Here is a 17,585-nt window from a genome sequence, read left to right on the forward strand (position 1 = left end):
AGGAGGGTCCGGACCACACCTTGGCTACGTGTCTGTATAGACGAATGTGTTACTTGTAGCATACACAAAAATCGTTCAATTTATGTTTAGGCTATCAAAGTTGCATTGAAAAATATTTCATGTTTGACGTTACCTTGTTTGTTAGTTGCAGTATTTTACTTGAAATAAGTTTAATTTATAATTACATAATATGAAAACAACAACGTAATAACGTTGTACAGTTAAAAAACTCAAACATAAGAGAGGGTTTGTCCGAAAAGTGGTAGGACTGGTTCAAGAACGCCCATGTTGTAGTTTCCAAGGGGGGGGGGGGGAGTATAAGCGACGTTTCAAATATAGTTTCTAATTTTGCTGTAACTAATGTAAAAATTCTATTGGGTTTTCAATATTTCCAAGTACAATTTCCTCTTAGGGGAGGCGAGTGCCCCCCCTGATGGGCACCCTTGGAGTGATTTAAAAATCACAATTTTGACACATCGACTTAATAGTTTTCAAAATATACCCCTCCAGCAACTCTACCAATCACTGAAGGCTCCCTGGAACGCAGAAACTGCAGTGGTCCTTAGCTCCCTCGTTTACGGCCTCTTGAATGACTTGGACCGAGCCGTCTTTTCATGAGCCTTTTTAGTCGAGGGAAGAGGAAGAAGTCTACAGGAGCGACATCTGGACTATAGGGTGGTTGAGGAAGCTGTGTGAGACCATGTTTGATCAGGAAGGTGGTGTTGCTCGGCGCATTGTCGTGATGAAGTTTCCATGATTCCAGCGATTGCTGAACGGCCCCGATTTGTTTCCTGAGTCTTTCAAGTACTTCTACGCAGAATGCAGCATTCACAGTCTGAGCAGGTGGTACAAACTCTCTGCGAACCACTACCGGTACTTTCCAGTCAAGAAAGCTGATCAACATCAATTTCATTTTCGACTTGCTCGACTCTTGATAAGCAGACTTGATCATGTCATAGGTCCCATTCACAGTTTTATCCAAATTGACGCAAAACTTCACCACATAACGCTGCTGTAACAAACGATTCATTGCGGAAAAGACAAAGTACCTTAAAAGAGGTTCGCCTTAAATTCCATCTTCACTCCTTGAAGGCTTGGAGGCGACTGGTGATTGGCGCGCTGGTAGCTAAGACATCCCACTACTCAACCACAGCAGTAACATTGCCCCTCCTTCACCATGTTTGGCGGGAAAAATAAGTTCTACTCAGGGCCGGCGCAAAAGGGGGTTAAACCGTGCCACCGCCCAGGGCGGCAAAATCTGAAAAAGAAAAGAATACAGGAGCGGCAAAATGTGAGAAAGAAAATAATAAAAGGGCGGCATGTGAAAGTACCGCTCAGGGCGGCAAAACTTCTAGCGCCGGGCCTGGTTCTACTACTTCCCTGGACAAACCCTGTAAAACTACGATTTTTGGTATGTAAAAATAGTCACTCCCCAAAAATGTCTCTGTCCCTCCTTTGCCCCCCCCCTAAGAAATTAAAGCTGGTCTCGTCACTGCTTACGTCATATTATTTATTTCAAAATATCAAATATAATTTACTTTTTTCTATCCTTTAATTAACTGTACAAATGTGTCAGTATTCAGTTGCATCATTAATTAATTGATTTTTTTTAAATTTCAAGAGACGTCTTTGTGGTTGCAGCTTTCCACATCTACGTGCTTTGATAGGTAAAACAGCCACAGGAATTTTGCGCAATATGGGGTAAGCTTTCAATTTATCATTTATATTTTTGGTGAAAGGATTATGAACTTAATAGCTTCTGTCCATTTTATAAAGAGAGGGCCCTGACTTCGCGATGCTGCTCCGACGCTCAGTCAAAACTTTTATGTAGTACCTCGTTAGAATTGCTGGAATGTTGTCTTTTCAATACTTAAGACATACAAATTTTTCTTTATAGTATGTAGTGAGAAAAAAATAGAAATTAATGAAAAAGTGCGAATTTTATAGTGCCTTTTTGGTCAATCAATGTTTATAGGGTTATATATGGGAAACGAGATCTCGTGAAATAATTTCCTGTAAACAATATGTCAATTTTTATCACTCGACACTCTTTGCGTCATTAAAATAAATGTATGATGCTCTAATCTCCTTTACCGTGGTAGGTAGATAAATGTACAAAACACAATTCGAAATTATGGAACACTAATGTTTAAAATATTTCGAACTTTTAACGAGAAAGGGTTTAAGTGTGTAGATGATTACTTTTTAAAAAATGTTTATTCCAACATATTCTGTACGGTAATCGTAGAGCCATGTTGCAGCCCAATCTTTAAATTCCCCGCGCTTATGTAAAGAAACAGCATACAATAACTGGAAGTGCTGCAACGTTGTACAGATCTCGTAGTGTGTTGCCGCGTTAAGGAAGCTGGCATCGCGGAGACTACTTCATAAGAATGTAATAGGGAAAACAGCATTTAAGATCTGGTCTTCTGATTGCTCCTCCTGTCTAACTGTATTAGGTAAACTTGTTAAAACCAGCCTCCAAAAATGTTAATTAGCGCATATATACATACAGTTGAAGTAAAAATCAATCATAATATGTAAAAGTAATGACTAAAAACTATAATCAGATAAATATAGTAAATATCACAATAATAATTGAAATACGATAACACATTGCAGGTTACGACATAGTTCCCTTACATTCAATGAGCTCATTTTATCAAGTAAAATAGATTTGCTATGAACCTGTCATACAATTTTATTTTATAGGCCTTTAATCGGCAGCCCGTCCATGCACGTTGTTAGCTGATTAAACAACTTCGATCCTACAATTAAATAAATGTTTTTGACTTTGGATAATCTACTGAAAGGTACATCAATTTTCTTACACCATCTAACGTTGTACATATGCATCAAGGGTGTCTACTGGTCATGAAAGTCATGAAAGTCATGAAAAAGTCATATATTTTGCTTAGTGGTCATGAAAGCCATGAAAAAGTCCTTTATTTACCCAACTGGTCATGAAAATCTGAAATCTCAGAGTATATTTTTATACTTCATACTTTTATACCTCATACTGCATGTACTGAAACAGTTGTATCAGGTCAGTAATTGTGAGAATTTCCCCCACCAGTTAGTGCTGGCAAACTGATACTTTACTGTCTTCCTAACTGCTCCCCATTTCATCTTCTAGTCTCTGTAATATAGTAACAACTTTTTACTGTCCAACTTTCTGATCTGCTATTTCTTTACTTCTAAGAAATGTAAATTGTCTATTTTTGGGCCTTTAGACTTATGCAAATAATATTATTCGTTTGAGTTTGCAGATTTTAAATTTGATGATCTATTTTTTTTTAAACGAATTTCTTTTATAATTTGTTTTGTCTTTGGGCAGTTCTCTGAGTGCTTAATTTCAGACACATTTCTGCTAGATGGATAATTATACTCAGAATTATAACTTCAAATACAGTATAGAGTGATTCACTGGTAAGAGCACGCCCGTATTTAGGTAAGTGCTATTCTGTGCTCGAGCACAAGGCGGCAGAATTTTAGATTCTTTCTTTAAGATTCACAATAGTGATATTTAAGACTAGCAACCCGCATAGTTCCGTGCAAGCACGAGAAAATATGTTAATGTTTTTAATTCGCTCTAATTACAGTAGTTACTAATTAGCTATCTTATCTGAAAAGGTCATCCTCTCCTACCCCTACCCCAAGGGGTGACGATGAACTTGAACATCATGAAAACTGATATCGTTAAACTCAGAGACATCGAAAACTATGAATTTAACACTAATATTGGTCGTTTTTGATTACTTTTAAAATCTCGCCCCCCTCCCAACCTCACTCCTAGAGAGTGGAGTATGATCTTGAAGTTGAATTGGATTAAAATGTCACTATTTATCTCAGCGACCCCTAAAATTATGAATACTTTGGAAAGAGCTTAAAAGTATATGAAAGTATCCAGACTCTATGTAAACTAATACAATTTTTTACATATAAAGCTTTATGAAATGTTTTTTTACTAAACTCACTATGATCTTTAATTATGTGATAAGTTCAAAATAAACAATGTCAAAAACACTGCCTGTTTTTTTCTTTTTTTTTAATTCCATATTTTACTATTACAATGATAAGAGTAAATATTTAAGAAATTCAAATGGCATAACGATTGATTAAGAATTAATAGTGTGCATTTTCTCGAGACAGTAAATTAAACCCTACTTGAATAAATTACATCCCAGTATTGAAAGAAAATGCCCCCTGTGGATGAGTGGTTAAGCTCGTTGCCTTGTAATCAAGGGGTCTCGCGTTCGATTTCCGTTGGTGACAGAAGTGGTTCGGATCCCACGATAAGCTGTAGGTCCCGTCCTTAGTACATCATCATCATCCCATTTAAGGCAATGGCAAACTATCATGGGTACTCGACATTATGTACATTAGACAAATAAGAACATAATGTGATCTTCATCTTAACCGATGCACCACTGATGGTAGGGGTTTATTATTACTAATGGTAAATTTTTATCGCCATGGTCATGAAAATTTGAACAAAAAGGTCATGAAAAGTCATGAAAAAGTCATGAATTTACTTTCTGGTATTCCAGTAGACACCTTGCATCTCCTGTCTAAGTGCTAAATGTCATATTCATGAGGTCTTGCTTGAGTTAAAGTAGCACTTGATAAATAGATAAATTCGCTACCATCGTTATTTTAATACGTCTAATAAGTAGCGGATTACAGTGTTCTTTATCAAGTTTTTGTACAATGATTCTGACAACTTTTTTCTACAAAATTAGGACATCATATACTTAACTTGTACACTGCAAAGTAAAATCCCATACCCGATTATACTGTGAAAAAAACGAAAAATATGAATTTCTCAGGTATATTCATGAGGAACTGTATTATTTACGTTTCTTAATACGTAGGGCACTAGGGGAAAGTTTTGTATACATATATTTTACATGTCCAAATTACGTAGTGGCTGAGTATAAATACACACGAAGAGACGTAACTTCAGCATTATTATATTTTTCCTTATCTTTGAAAAAGGAATTATTAATATTAAAGGTCATTTATCATTATTAAAAAAGTAAAGGACCCTAAACAGAACCCTGCGGTACCCCATTATTTAATTCCAGGATGTTTGAATGTATATTGTCAACACTGCTTACGGTCATCTAAATAGGATTTTATAAATTTCAAACTACTGCTAGGGAAACCATAATAAGCTTATTTATCATATAAGACTACAAAATCTACACAATCAAACGGTATAATAAAATCGCAGAATGTCGCTAGATCAAAATACTTATTTTCAAACATTGTTAGCAACTCTATTGCATTAATAGTAAGCTTCCCTTGCCAAATTCAAATTGAGTCTCCAAAAGTATGTTCTACTGAATTATGTGAGAACATCTCCTGAGGGTTTAGTGTTGTCGGACTGCCACTAAGTTTCGTTTTGTTGTTATTCTTTTTATTTTTGCTATTATTTTATAGTTTTGCTATTATTATTGCTACCGTTTAATTCGAATAATTATTAGTGTTCGTTTTATAGTTTCTTTAAAGTGCAGTTTCTTTCGCTTGTTTGCCATGTCTTCTAAGTTTGACAACGTTGTTGGCGCATTCCTATTGTTTCGCTTTTTCTCAGGCATGCGTTCGGAAGGCAGCTCCACGAATCGTACCGAATTCTTCCGATTCATGACACGTGAGAGAAAGCAGTTCTATGATTCGTGTAAAGCCCACGCTTCATGAGTCGTCGCAGCCACCATAGACGGACACGAACAATCTCCCTTTTTGTATTTGGGAGTAACTTTAGCTATTTTAAGTATACTAGGAAAAGCATTTTGAGGGGGAAAAAACATTAAAACGCATAGTAAGGGGTTTCGCAATATGAGTGATGATATTTTTATGGGATTTTTAGGAATGTCGAATACAACTTTACTCTCGAGATTATTTGCAGTGGGTAAGTCCTGTGATTTTATCACTTCCACTCTCAGCCTAAGTGCTAAGATCTAGAACTCACAGTTTAGGTTCCGAACAATACGTCTGCTAGGTAAAGAAAGTATATTTCGATGTATGTTTCACTTTTATTTTCATGCAAATGTTTCTGTCACTTACTTATTTTTGGATCAAAAGAGCCAATATATTCAAATCAAAAATTTTCTTGCAGGCCTTATATCTGGAAAACTACATACAATGTAGCCAAGCCCAAACTATCAGTTAACTCAGTATGATGTGCTTATTCCGTGGAAAATATGTAAACTCGATTTAGGGGTCATTCAAAAATATTGTGGTCCCTGATTCAAAAACTAATTACTGGTCAAGATTGCAGTCTTTTGATAAATTTTTGAATCAAACCTAAAATTTTTGTTTTATTTATTTGCTCTTTAAAGTTCAATCTTAAACACAAACTTAAATAAAAATTGCAATTCTTTCTTTCATTATAATATTTACAAGTCAATGCAAAATATTAATATGATCATTATAAGGTTCATTCTAGGTCACGTCTTTGGAACTCACTGGAAACAAAATTAACAACACGTATTTGCGGAATTACGTAATGCTTAAACCTGTCCATTCCTTAACTACTTCTATGACGTCATCAGTCCTAACATAATTAATAATGAAATCCTTACTAAAGGGACTATATTGACTAATATATTAATATATATTAATAGACCCTATTACTATTTCAATTGCTTCTTCTGATTTCGTCTATGGAAGTATTTAAGTATTAAGAGTTAATTCAAATTCCAAATATAACAGTTGATGCAAATTCACGTTTAACATTAAGAAAAGGTATATCTGGTTGACGGCATCTTATGTGACTTTCAGCAGCAACACCCCGCTTATATATTTGTTTCTGCTATAAATATTTGTCAATATAAATCCGCCTACAATATGGCATTGGAATACAATTTCTGTATTCCAATGTTTACTCATACAACAACTATTTAAATCATTTTCCAAGGCAAAATCTGAGGCAATGTATGATTTATTCCTTAGCTCTTGTATGTTTGGAAAACATAATTTTAGAGCATTAGTACAGTGAAACCTGTCTATGTTGGCCACCATCGGTTCCATCGAAAAGTGGCCAACTTAGACAGGTGGCCAACTTACAGAAAATAAGTGTGATTTGTATATTTTTAGAATAGGATTTTTAGTATTACTTGATTGTAAAATTTTAATAAGCAGTGGCACGACAGCTACTTATAAATAATGTATATAGAGTAATCATAAAAATATACAGTACTAGAAAATATTACTATAGTATGTTTAATATATGTGCATACCTTTCTCTTCCTGAGAACTAGTCTGGTACATTAGATTATTCGGATTGAAAACACAATAACACAAAGAACCATGAAATAGAAAAGTATGTACGCAGTTGTTTGAATTTGATATTATAACACACCGAGTTATTCAGATTGAAAACAAGAAAAGCTAAGTTATAAATTGAGAAATTCTTATGCAATTTGTATGACTTCTTTTTAGTTGTTACTGAATGGTGGTTCATTCTGGACGTATTTGTTTTATTCTTTTTGGCAGATATGTACATTCTAATATTGTAGTTAACTACCTCTTGTTAATGAGCTAGAAGTGTTTCCCTCGGAGCAAACGATGTTTTGAGAAAATATTCAGGGAATTCATATATCAAAAACTCCGCTATCTTTTGACAAGCCGACAGGTGCCAATAGTTGACAATTGAGATGGTTAGTTTTAACCTTGAGAATTTTCCGGAATTACTAAAGCTTCCCACTGATGAGAGAAGTTGATACATATGATTTTACCAAAACAGACAGGGTAAACAAATACGTACAACCATTTCCTGAATTCCTGTACGTGCTTTTTCTTATTCACACCTTCCTTCACCACCCCTTTATGAGAGTAGTGTTCTGGCCATTGACCTCCAAGAACAAATCGTGCGAATCTATGCTTCTTTGTGTCCAGTCACAAATACAAAACATCTGCTTCTCATATGGGAATTCGAAAGAGTTAAGAAAAATAACAAAACTGTATTTTGCGTAGCCAAGATACACAGGTAAATTTATCATTATCATCATAGGGTAAACATTGCTTCAGTGTGGCCAACTTCAAAGATAGACAGTTGGCCAACTTATAGAGTAGTAAGTAACGAAAATGTCTTATGGGAAAATGCAGGTTCAAGACGAACTAGGCCAAGATAAGCAGGTGGCCAACTTATAGAGGTGGCCAAGTTGACAGGTTTCACTGTACATATTAAAAGCGTGCTGCCATCTTTACTAGATGGTCATGCTAAGTTAATAATACAGTAGAGTTCCTAAAACTCGGTACTCGATAACCTGGCAGTCTGGATAACTTGGCCACACCCTGGCAAGGTGGAAAAAACACGCGCGGAGACTTTGTTCAAGGTCATTGCCCGCGTGCGTTTGTCCTCCCTTCCCGGATTCATTTTTCTCGCGTCAGACTCGCACTCCTTCACCACGCGCGTTCAGCCGTTCAGTCTACCTGCAATCAACCTTTGCCAGGGTTAGTCGATTAATTAAGGGTAGCCTATTTAGACCGTTTATTCTCTGTTGTATTCTCCAGCAACCAATACACACCAAGTACAGTACTGTATTTTCTGAGGAAACACTCGTACTTTTTCTCTTTTAACCCCATTCCCGATAACCCGGCATTTCAGAAACTTGGCCACTCTTCGATCTACATTAGGCCGAATTTTCGAGACTCTGCTTTATTGTTTAAAATATAGTTTTTCTTCCTTATTTTCTTACCTTAAAATTTAATTGTTTGTCAACACACCTGTTGACACCTTTTGGCCTCTACCTTGGCGGTCGGTAAGAGGAATTTCTAACGATTTAAACACTACTTTATGGCAGAGGTATGACATTCGTAGTCATTACAGATGATGATAAAATGTTACACATTGTTACGTTTCCCATTATTATTTACTGTCTAAGTCTATTAAAATTCTCTCTTTCAGTAAGTTCTAAATCAACGTACTTTACATTCGAGTACACCTTACGTACTTTTGAAATTTTACTGTTCGTTTGTTTCAAGTGATCATAAACAAAAGATCTGCTTCTGAAGTCATACCTGTTAGAGACACGTTAGTGTTAGTTACCATATTCAGACTTGTCCAGACATTTTTTTCAGATTTACTACCACTTTAGATGCACAATTTGGTGCTACACAGCTCCCCGATCAATGATAACACAGAAACACACCCAAAAAAAAATGTTATGTATTTTGTTACTCAGAATCCAAATGTTGAAACTCCAGGACGATTAACCCTGTCAATTTTCTGTTAAGGATGAAACATTTGAGCGATTTTGGATAGGGAGGGCACACGTTTGTCGTCCATATAACAAAATTAACACGGTCAATCGCCCTAGGGTTTAATTTGGATTCTGTGTAACAAAATACATCGAATATATACCCTTGGATGTACTGAACATAACTTTTTTTTTGTATGGCTGTATTACATGTATCTTCCCTATCCTAAGTTGGTCGTTTTTCGCCCATAAAAAATTGGTATGGTCAATCATCCTGAGGTTTCGAAATTTGGATTCTGTGTAACAAAATACATTGATTCCATACTCTGTGGTCCACTGAACAGAACTTTTGTTTTTCTGTATAGCTGTGATCCTTCCTATCCAAAATTGCTCAAGTTTTTTTTGCCCATAACAAAAAATTGCCAGATCGATCTTTCTAGGGTTTGGAAATTTGGATACTGTTTAACGAAATACATCAAATGCACACCCTAGAGTTCGCTGCAGAGATTTTTTTATGGCTGTGTTACGTGTTCTTGCTATCTAAAATCGCTCAAGTATTTCGCCCATAGCAAAAAATTGTCACGGTCGATCGTTCTGGGGTTTCGAAATTTAGAATCTGTGTAACAAAATACATCAAATCCACACCTGGAGTTCGCTGAACAGATTTTTTTTTTTTTTTTTTTTTGTTATGGCTGTATTACGTGTATTCTTCCTATCTAAAATCGCTCAAGTATTTCGACCATAACAAAAAATTGTTACAGTCGATCGTTTTGGGGCTTCGAAATTTAGAATCTGTGTAACAAAATACATCAAATCCACACCTGGAGTTCGCTGCACAGATTTTTTTTTTTTTTGTTATGGCTGTATTACGTGTATTCTTCCTATCTAAAATCGCTCAAGTATTTCGACCATAACAAAAAATTGTTACAGTCGATCGTTTTGGGGCTTCGAAATTCGGATTCTGTGTAACAAAATACATTGATTCCATACTCTGTGGTCCACTGAACAGAACTTTGGTTTTTCTGTATAGCTGTGATCCTTCCTATCCAAAATTGCTCAAGTTTTTTTGCCCATAACAAAAAATTGCCCGATCGATCTTTCTAGGGCTTCGAAATTTGTATTATGTGTATGTAATAAAATAGATCAAATTCATACCCTCGGGTGAGGTGCACAGAACTTTTTCTTTTGTGTGTGTGTGTGTGTGTATGCGTGGCTGTGTAATCATTGTGTCTCAAATTCATGCTCTTGCATAATTATACCAGTTTCTTGTAGTTTTTTCTTGTATTTAGTTAACATCATCAGAAGTAATTGAAAATGAGTATAACGTCTTTGTTAACTTGTACATGGACAAGTGAGACATGTAATACAGCCAAAATGTTGCAATGACAAGTTAGTCTGCTGTGTTCTTTATTGATTTGCATTATGTCCAGTTTGAACATTGAGAATAGTAAAGGAAAGCAATCATAATTTTAATGTTTCATTATATTTGGGCGGTTTGAGCAAACATAATAGTAAATGCTACTTTGAAATTGAGGTATTCGGTAGAATGGATTGTGATTGAACCACAGAAGAGTATGTAAATAGTTTAATTCCGAAAATGTAACTATAGATGCCAGTGAAAATTTGTTTGATATGTATCATTGCACAGGGTCAAACTGGCTACTAGTTGGCCGCAGTGTATGACATATTGCATTGGCTCCAAATTCTGAATCTCCCACCACCACCACCATTACCCCCAACTGCTCACTGTTACCCCACAATAAAAGCAGACTATTATCTTTTCGATTTACGTAATTTTATCCCAAAGTTGTGTGTATATCCAGTTCTTACTATAATATCAATTATAGTATATGAATACGCAACGACAAGCGTGAAGCCGGATTCAAAAACAGCCACAGTTTTATATTTAAAAAAAAAAACACCTATGTTCAGAAAATTGAATAATTTTTCACTTACACTATGTGATGAAAACTATCCGGACATCTGGCTGAATATGACTTACAAGTTCGTGGAGCCATCCATTGGTACTGCTGGAATTCAATATGGTGTTGGCCCACCCTTAGCCTTAATGAGAGCTTCCACTCTCGCAGGCATACTTTCAATCAGGTGCTGAAAGGTTTCTTGGAGAATGGCAACCCATTCTTCACGGAGTGCTGAACTGAGGAGAGGTATCGATGTAGGTCGGTGAGGCTTGGCACGAAGTCGGCGTTCCGAAACATTTCAAAGATGTTCTATAGGATTCAAGTTAGGACTCTGTCCAGGCCAGTCCATTACAGGGATGTTATTTTCGTGTAAACACTGTGCCACAGGCCATGCAGTATGAACAGGTACTCGATCGTGTTGAAAGATGAAATCGCCATCCCCGAATTACTCTTCAACAGTGGGAAGCAAGAAGGTGCTTAAAACATTAATGTAGACCTGCGCTGTGAGAGTGCTACGCAAAACAACAAGGGGTGCAAACACCCTCCAAGAAAAACACGACCACACCACACACCACCACCTCCGAATTTTACTTTTGGAACTACACACGCTAACAGATGACGTTCACCGGGCATTCGCCATACCCACACCCTGCCATCGGATCACCACATTGTGTACCGTAATTCGTCACTCCACACAACGATTTTCCACTATTCAATCGTCCAATGTTTACGCTCCTTACACCAAGCGAGGCGTCGTTTGGCATTTACCTACGTGATGTGTGGTTTATGAGCAGCCGCTCGACCATGAAACACAAGTTTTCTCACCTAACGCCTTGGAATGGATCCTGATGTAGTTTGGAATTCCTGTGTGATAGTCTGGATAGATGTCTGCCTGTTACACTTGACGATCCTGTTCAACTATCGAGGATCTCTGTCAGTCAATAGGCGAGGTCGGCCTGTACGCTTTTCTGCTGTACGTGCCTCTTCACGTTTCCACTTCACTATCACATCAGACACAACGGACCTAGGGATGTTTAGGAGTGTGGGAATCTCGCGTACAGACTTCTGACACAAGTGACACCCAATCATCTGACAACGTTCGAAGTCCGTGAGTTCCGCGAAGCGCCCCATTCTGCTTTCTCACGATGTCTAATGACTACTGAGGTCGCTGATAATGAGTGCCTGGCAGTAGGTGGCAGCATAATGCACCTAATATGAAAAACACATGTTTTGGGGGGTGTCCGGATACTTTTGATCACATAGTGTACCAATGCTGTAGATTCAACAACTCCGAATTTATAATCCACTCGTTACAATAACCTCCGTTGCAATGGTAGTTTTCGAAACTATGCGATAAAGACATATACCACCTTACAATAACACAGACATTAAATAACTGACCGCGGCTCGACTTCTTGGCTGATAAAATTGGCAACTACTAAAAGATGAAAGCAAACATTTATGAGTGACTCAGCAATGTCAAATGGAATGTCTCGTTAGCATTTCGCAGAATTTTGTCGAAATTTTGCGGCTGGGAGAGAAAATGCGCGCCCGCATACAGCTTAGAAGACCATCACGCTATTAAAGCAGTTTCTCTGGGACTCATTGATCACTCTCCTTACTGCCCAGACCTTGCTCCAAGCGACTTTCACGTGTACCCGCGCTAGGAGGCCGTCCCTTTGCTTCTGACGAACAGCTGAAATATTTCGTGATAACGTGGCAGAACATGCAAAGATAAAATTGTTACCAGGAATAAATCTTCAAATTCATCCCACGAAGAGAGAAGTGCTTCAACCGACATGGAGACTATGTCGAAAAATAACCTAGTGTATGTATTATCTGTTGACTGTATTGGTTGTATGAAATAATACATACATGTTTCACTGCAGGCTTTGTAGCATTAGTTTCTAATCACCTCCTTGTAAATAACATATGGAAGAAATAACATGATACATGTCCACAAGTATAATAAAATAATTTGCTTTAGAAACAATAAGTGGCAAGTAATACAAGAATAATTCAAATGACAATGGTTGTTATTTTCTTTCACGTGATTATTTTATATTTCAGTTTCTGTATGACATTACTCTTAATTCCTGCCATGCAAGCTATACTCGCTTGTGTTGCATATGGACAGGACCCAAAATATGTTAATCTTCTGATAGTTAATGAAGACGCAACAGAAGAAATGTGTAAGAAAAGTGGAAATGAACACTATAGTTGTTCCTTAGTCGACAAGATTAGAAGAAGGCATAAAGATACAGTACGTAAAATATTGTGTTTTAATATATAAGTCAACACGAAATAGTTTGGAATATGTACCATTCATACCAACATTTGCCTTTCTTGCACAAGAAAATATCCACTTATAGGTTTTAAAATTGACGAACATCTTATTTTTGCCAAAAAAGTGACATTGGCTCTTTTAGATCCAAGACTATATATATATATATATATATATATATATATATATATATATATATAGAGAGAGAGAGAGAGAGAGAGAGAGAGAGAGAAATTTAAAACTCACGGATTTCATTTGGGTCTAGAATTTCTAACTGAAGTCCGATTTTCATGTGGTTTGTGGCAAATGATCAAGGAAGGATGAAAGATTTACGGGACTATGTTTACTTGTTAAAATTCATCCGGGATAATATCGATCAGGCGTCAAGAAAAACAGCAAATTATCGCCAGTGTACCTTACAATTAGAATGAGGTTTTGGATTTTTGACGCTAAATTGCAGAAAACAAATTATGTGCTAGTGAGAATACAAATTAAGTGTTAATAGTAACGCCCATAAATCACATGTTAAATAGCTATAGCCGGTTTCTTGCCACAAACGACGAAGAGATTTCTTGGGTGACCTAATGAGTCGATAACTAATATCTTCCACAATAGCCGCCTGCGGGTCCAATGTTTCCCTGTCTCACTCACAAGGAGACTTACGGAAGTGTCACTCACCGATTTGAATGAAATTTTGCGCACTTGTAGAATATTAAAAAAAAAAATCGAAACATTTTTTTTTTTTTTTTGTTTCAGCAATGGTGAAGATTTAAGGGTGGAAACCACCCTTTGAACGTTAGGGGTGATGTCTCTAAGCATAGACCGAAAACAATCCTTTAACATAGAAGGAAACATACCTTGGAAAAACTTTTTGAGACATTTTACTGATATTATCCTCTATAACATAAATTTACATCTCCGTAATAATGTAATTAAGATCCAAATCACTGATTCATAATCAGTTTTCTTCTCCCAGATTTGCAAATCTTATTAGATATGCGTGATACAGAAACAGTTATTTAAAAAAAATGTGCTGTATTTTGCGATTTGTCACAGTTATTACCGCAATAAGGTGAGCTTGGTGTAAACAATGTTTATGCATCACACACTTCTTTTACGAAATATCATTACTATGAAGCGTTTTCTCATTAAATTCATAATTATAACAATTGAGAATATATGAAGTTCTGACATAGTGAGAGGCGAGGGTACTCACTATTCATATGCATCCCGAATAAGGAGATGTGCAGAGACTTACTTTAATCAAGCGTTCCGTTAAAATAAAAATGTTTCAAATCAATAGAATCGGTCTGCAACTTCTCGTAGTAACTCTTGCCAACTATAATTGTTCTTGGTTAACTGCAGAGAATTTCAATCCAGAAGACAGTTTGTTAATTCTAAATCACTATATTGGATCCGCCATTTTGAATTTTGTAATTTTGATGTCCGATTCTGAATCAGCTGACCTAAAATCCCCTGACATTATGTTTTCTTCTATATTAAATGATTGTTTTCTGTCTATGCATGGAGACCACCCCTAACGTTCAAAGGGTAGTTTCTACCGTTAAATCTTCTCCGTTGCCGAAACAAAAAATACGTGTCGATTATTTTTCGATGTTCTACAAGTGTGCAAAGTTTCATTCAGATCGGTGAGTGGCACTTCCGTAAGTCTCCTTGTCAGAAGCGATCCTGTTTCTTAAAATTTACTCACTAGCAACCACATTGTGTTCCTGTCTGGGGAAGAACGTGGGGCAAATGTGTTTCTGAGTGCCCTTTGCATAGCAACAACAGATTCCGTTCTCCACAATTTTAACGATAAACTCGTGTTGTTCCAAAGAGTACATTATTCTCACTATGCGATGATTATACTCACACAGAAGTACAGAACTGTACAGCACAATTCCCAATACAGCCGGCCCAGTTTGCTGTTTCTTATTGACCTTGGTGAGGTTGCCATCTAACGAAGAAAACTCAAATCTCCACACTGCACCGTACCTCATTCCGATTGTAAGGTACACTGGTAAAAATTTGCTGTTTTCCTTGAGACGTAATCGATATTATCCCGGATCAATTTAAACCAGTTAACATAGTTCCTTAAATCTCTCATCGTTTCTTGATCATTTGCCACAAACCGCATGAAAATCGGACTTCAGTTAGAAATTCTAGACCAGTGTTTCCCAACCTTTTTTAACTTGCGGCACACTACGGGTGTTACTTGGATTCTCGCGGCACACTTATTGATATTATTATTTGTAAATATGAAACACAGTTGTATTTTTTCTGTGATTATTGATCTCACAGAGAAGAAAGCTATATCACAGGTTTTTCCCCGTGGTAAATCATTATGCTTATTTTTCATTCTAATTTAAAAATAGAAAACAATTGCAATGAAATATTGGACTCAGGTTTTTAAAAATACGCTTTCTTTTTTAAAAATGTATCCTACCTTTTACTAAGAAGGAAGATCACTAAATAGCCAACAAACAAACAAATCTCTTTTACTTTTAAAACACAAATATAGGTAATTTGTCGAAAGGATTGAATGATATTTTAAATTTTCAAGTTACGAAATAGTCTGCAACAATAAAGAAGCAATATTGGTCATAACAATGATAGCAATTACTTTTTCCAACATTAGAAATATGCAGAACAGTACCACAGTATGAAACTTAAAATTGTAGATTCATAGTAGAGGTTCATAGTAATGTGCAACACAAATATACAATTTTCAATACGTTTTGCAATTTCATCGCTATAAAATTAATAATTTTGTTCGATTCCTCGCGGCACACCAGTAGCCCTTTCACGTCACACCAGTGTGCCGCGGCACACCGGTTGGGAAACGTTGTTCTAGACCCAAATGAAATACGTGAAAAAAAAAAAAATATATATATATATATATATATATATATATATATATATATATATATATATATATATATATATATATTTGTGTGTGTGTGTGTTTATATTAGAGTCTACACATGTTTATGTTGTTAATATGCTTCCGTCTCTGTCAGCGAACTGAAAGAGGAGGTAAACATACTAGGTGTATACAAAAAGTATCGAACCTTATTTGTTCCCACCTAAACTAATAAAGTGCGAGAGACTTTCTTCAGTGTAGATGTAGAAGGTATACTTACGCTCAATCGTGACTTTTTCCCGCCCGCAGAAAACGTCAGTTGCTGGCAGTCAGCCAACAAGAGAAGAAATGTAGTGAATGGTCGTCGAGTTTCAGTTTTTGACAGAAAAACTTGAACAACGATATTGCATCAAATTTTGCCAGAAGCATGACGATATCCAAGCAGAAACCATTCGCAAGATTCAACAGGCTCTCGGGGACGATGCCATGAACGCCTCACGCATAAATGAGTGGTACAACCGCTTCAAAGATGGCCACACATCAGTGGGACAGTGAACCAAGTTCAGGTAGGCCAATAACAAGCCGGAATGATAATCTCATTGAGCAAGTGCGGACTGTAGTCTTGCAGATCCGTCGTGTCAGAGCCCGAAAAATTGCGAACGACATAGGATCGGTATATTCAATTTTGAACAAGAATTTAAGCATGAAGAAAGTCCCTGTGAAATTTGTACCAAAGCTGCTAATAATGGAGCAGAAGCAGTCGCGTCTGGACATCACACAGAAGATGCTGGGCAATGCAAACTGTAACCCCAACTTTCTGAACCATGATCACAGGTGATGAAGCGTGGGTTTATGGATACAACCCGATTTGAATTAAGAGAACACGTCATGCTTCTTGGTTGCACACCATTCGAAAAAACTGCGTTCCAGAAGTGTTTCCAACAATGGTGGGAGAGCTGGGAGAAGTGTCTGCATTACCAAGGAGCAGGGGTGGATCCAGGACGAACTTCTGGGGAGGTGAACGGTGGGTTGTAATACTGCTACTTAGAGCTACTTTTAAGAGCTCCAATCTCTGGGATGGCTTTTATTTATATATAAAGTTAGAAAGTTTCCTCTTCCGGGGGGCGATTGTCCCTGGATCCGCCACTGTCAAGAAGACTACTTTGAATTAGATTATTGTTTCGAACTTGCAAATCAATAAATGATTTTTTACCAACCAAAGGTTCGATAGTTTTTCAACACACCTCGTATACTCATTTCAGTAATATTAAGTATACTCACCTATTATTGCTCTGGGAATCCTAATTTAATTA

At 36.7% G+C, this 17,585-nt stretch overlaps 1 protein-coding gene across 1 annotated transcript in view; it reads left to right on the forward strand.

Annotated features, from left to right (window-relative positions):
* The window catches only part of LOC145667068 (ABC transporter G family member 20-like), a 130,029-nt gene that overhangs the window by 57,876 nt on the left and 54,568 nt on the right, over positions 1–17,585 (forward strand). The window contains exons 8-9 of the mRNA XM_081734767.1: positions 1,622–1,701; positions 13,196–13,388. Of these exons, the coding sequence (XP_081590893.1) occupies positions 1,622–1,701; positions 13,196–13,388 (273 nt within the window). The remainder of the gene's footprint in view (positions 1–1,621; positions 1,702–13,195; positions 13,389–17,585) is intronic.

The sequence above is a fragment of the Thermobia domestica genome, chromosome 12 (assembly GCF_964235325.1).
Source record: "Thermobia domestica chromosome 12, izTheDome1.hap1.1, whole genome shotgun sequence".
Taxonomy (NCBI): domain Eukaryota; kingdom Metazoa; phylum Arthropoda; class Insecta; order Zygentoma; family Lepismatidae; genus Thermobia; species Thermobia domestica.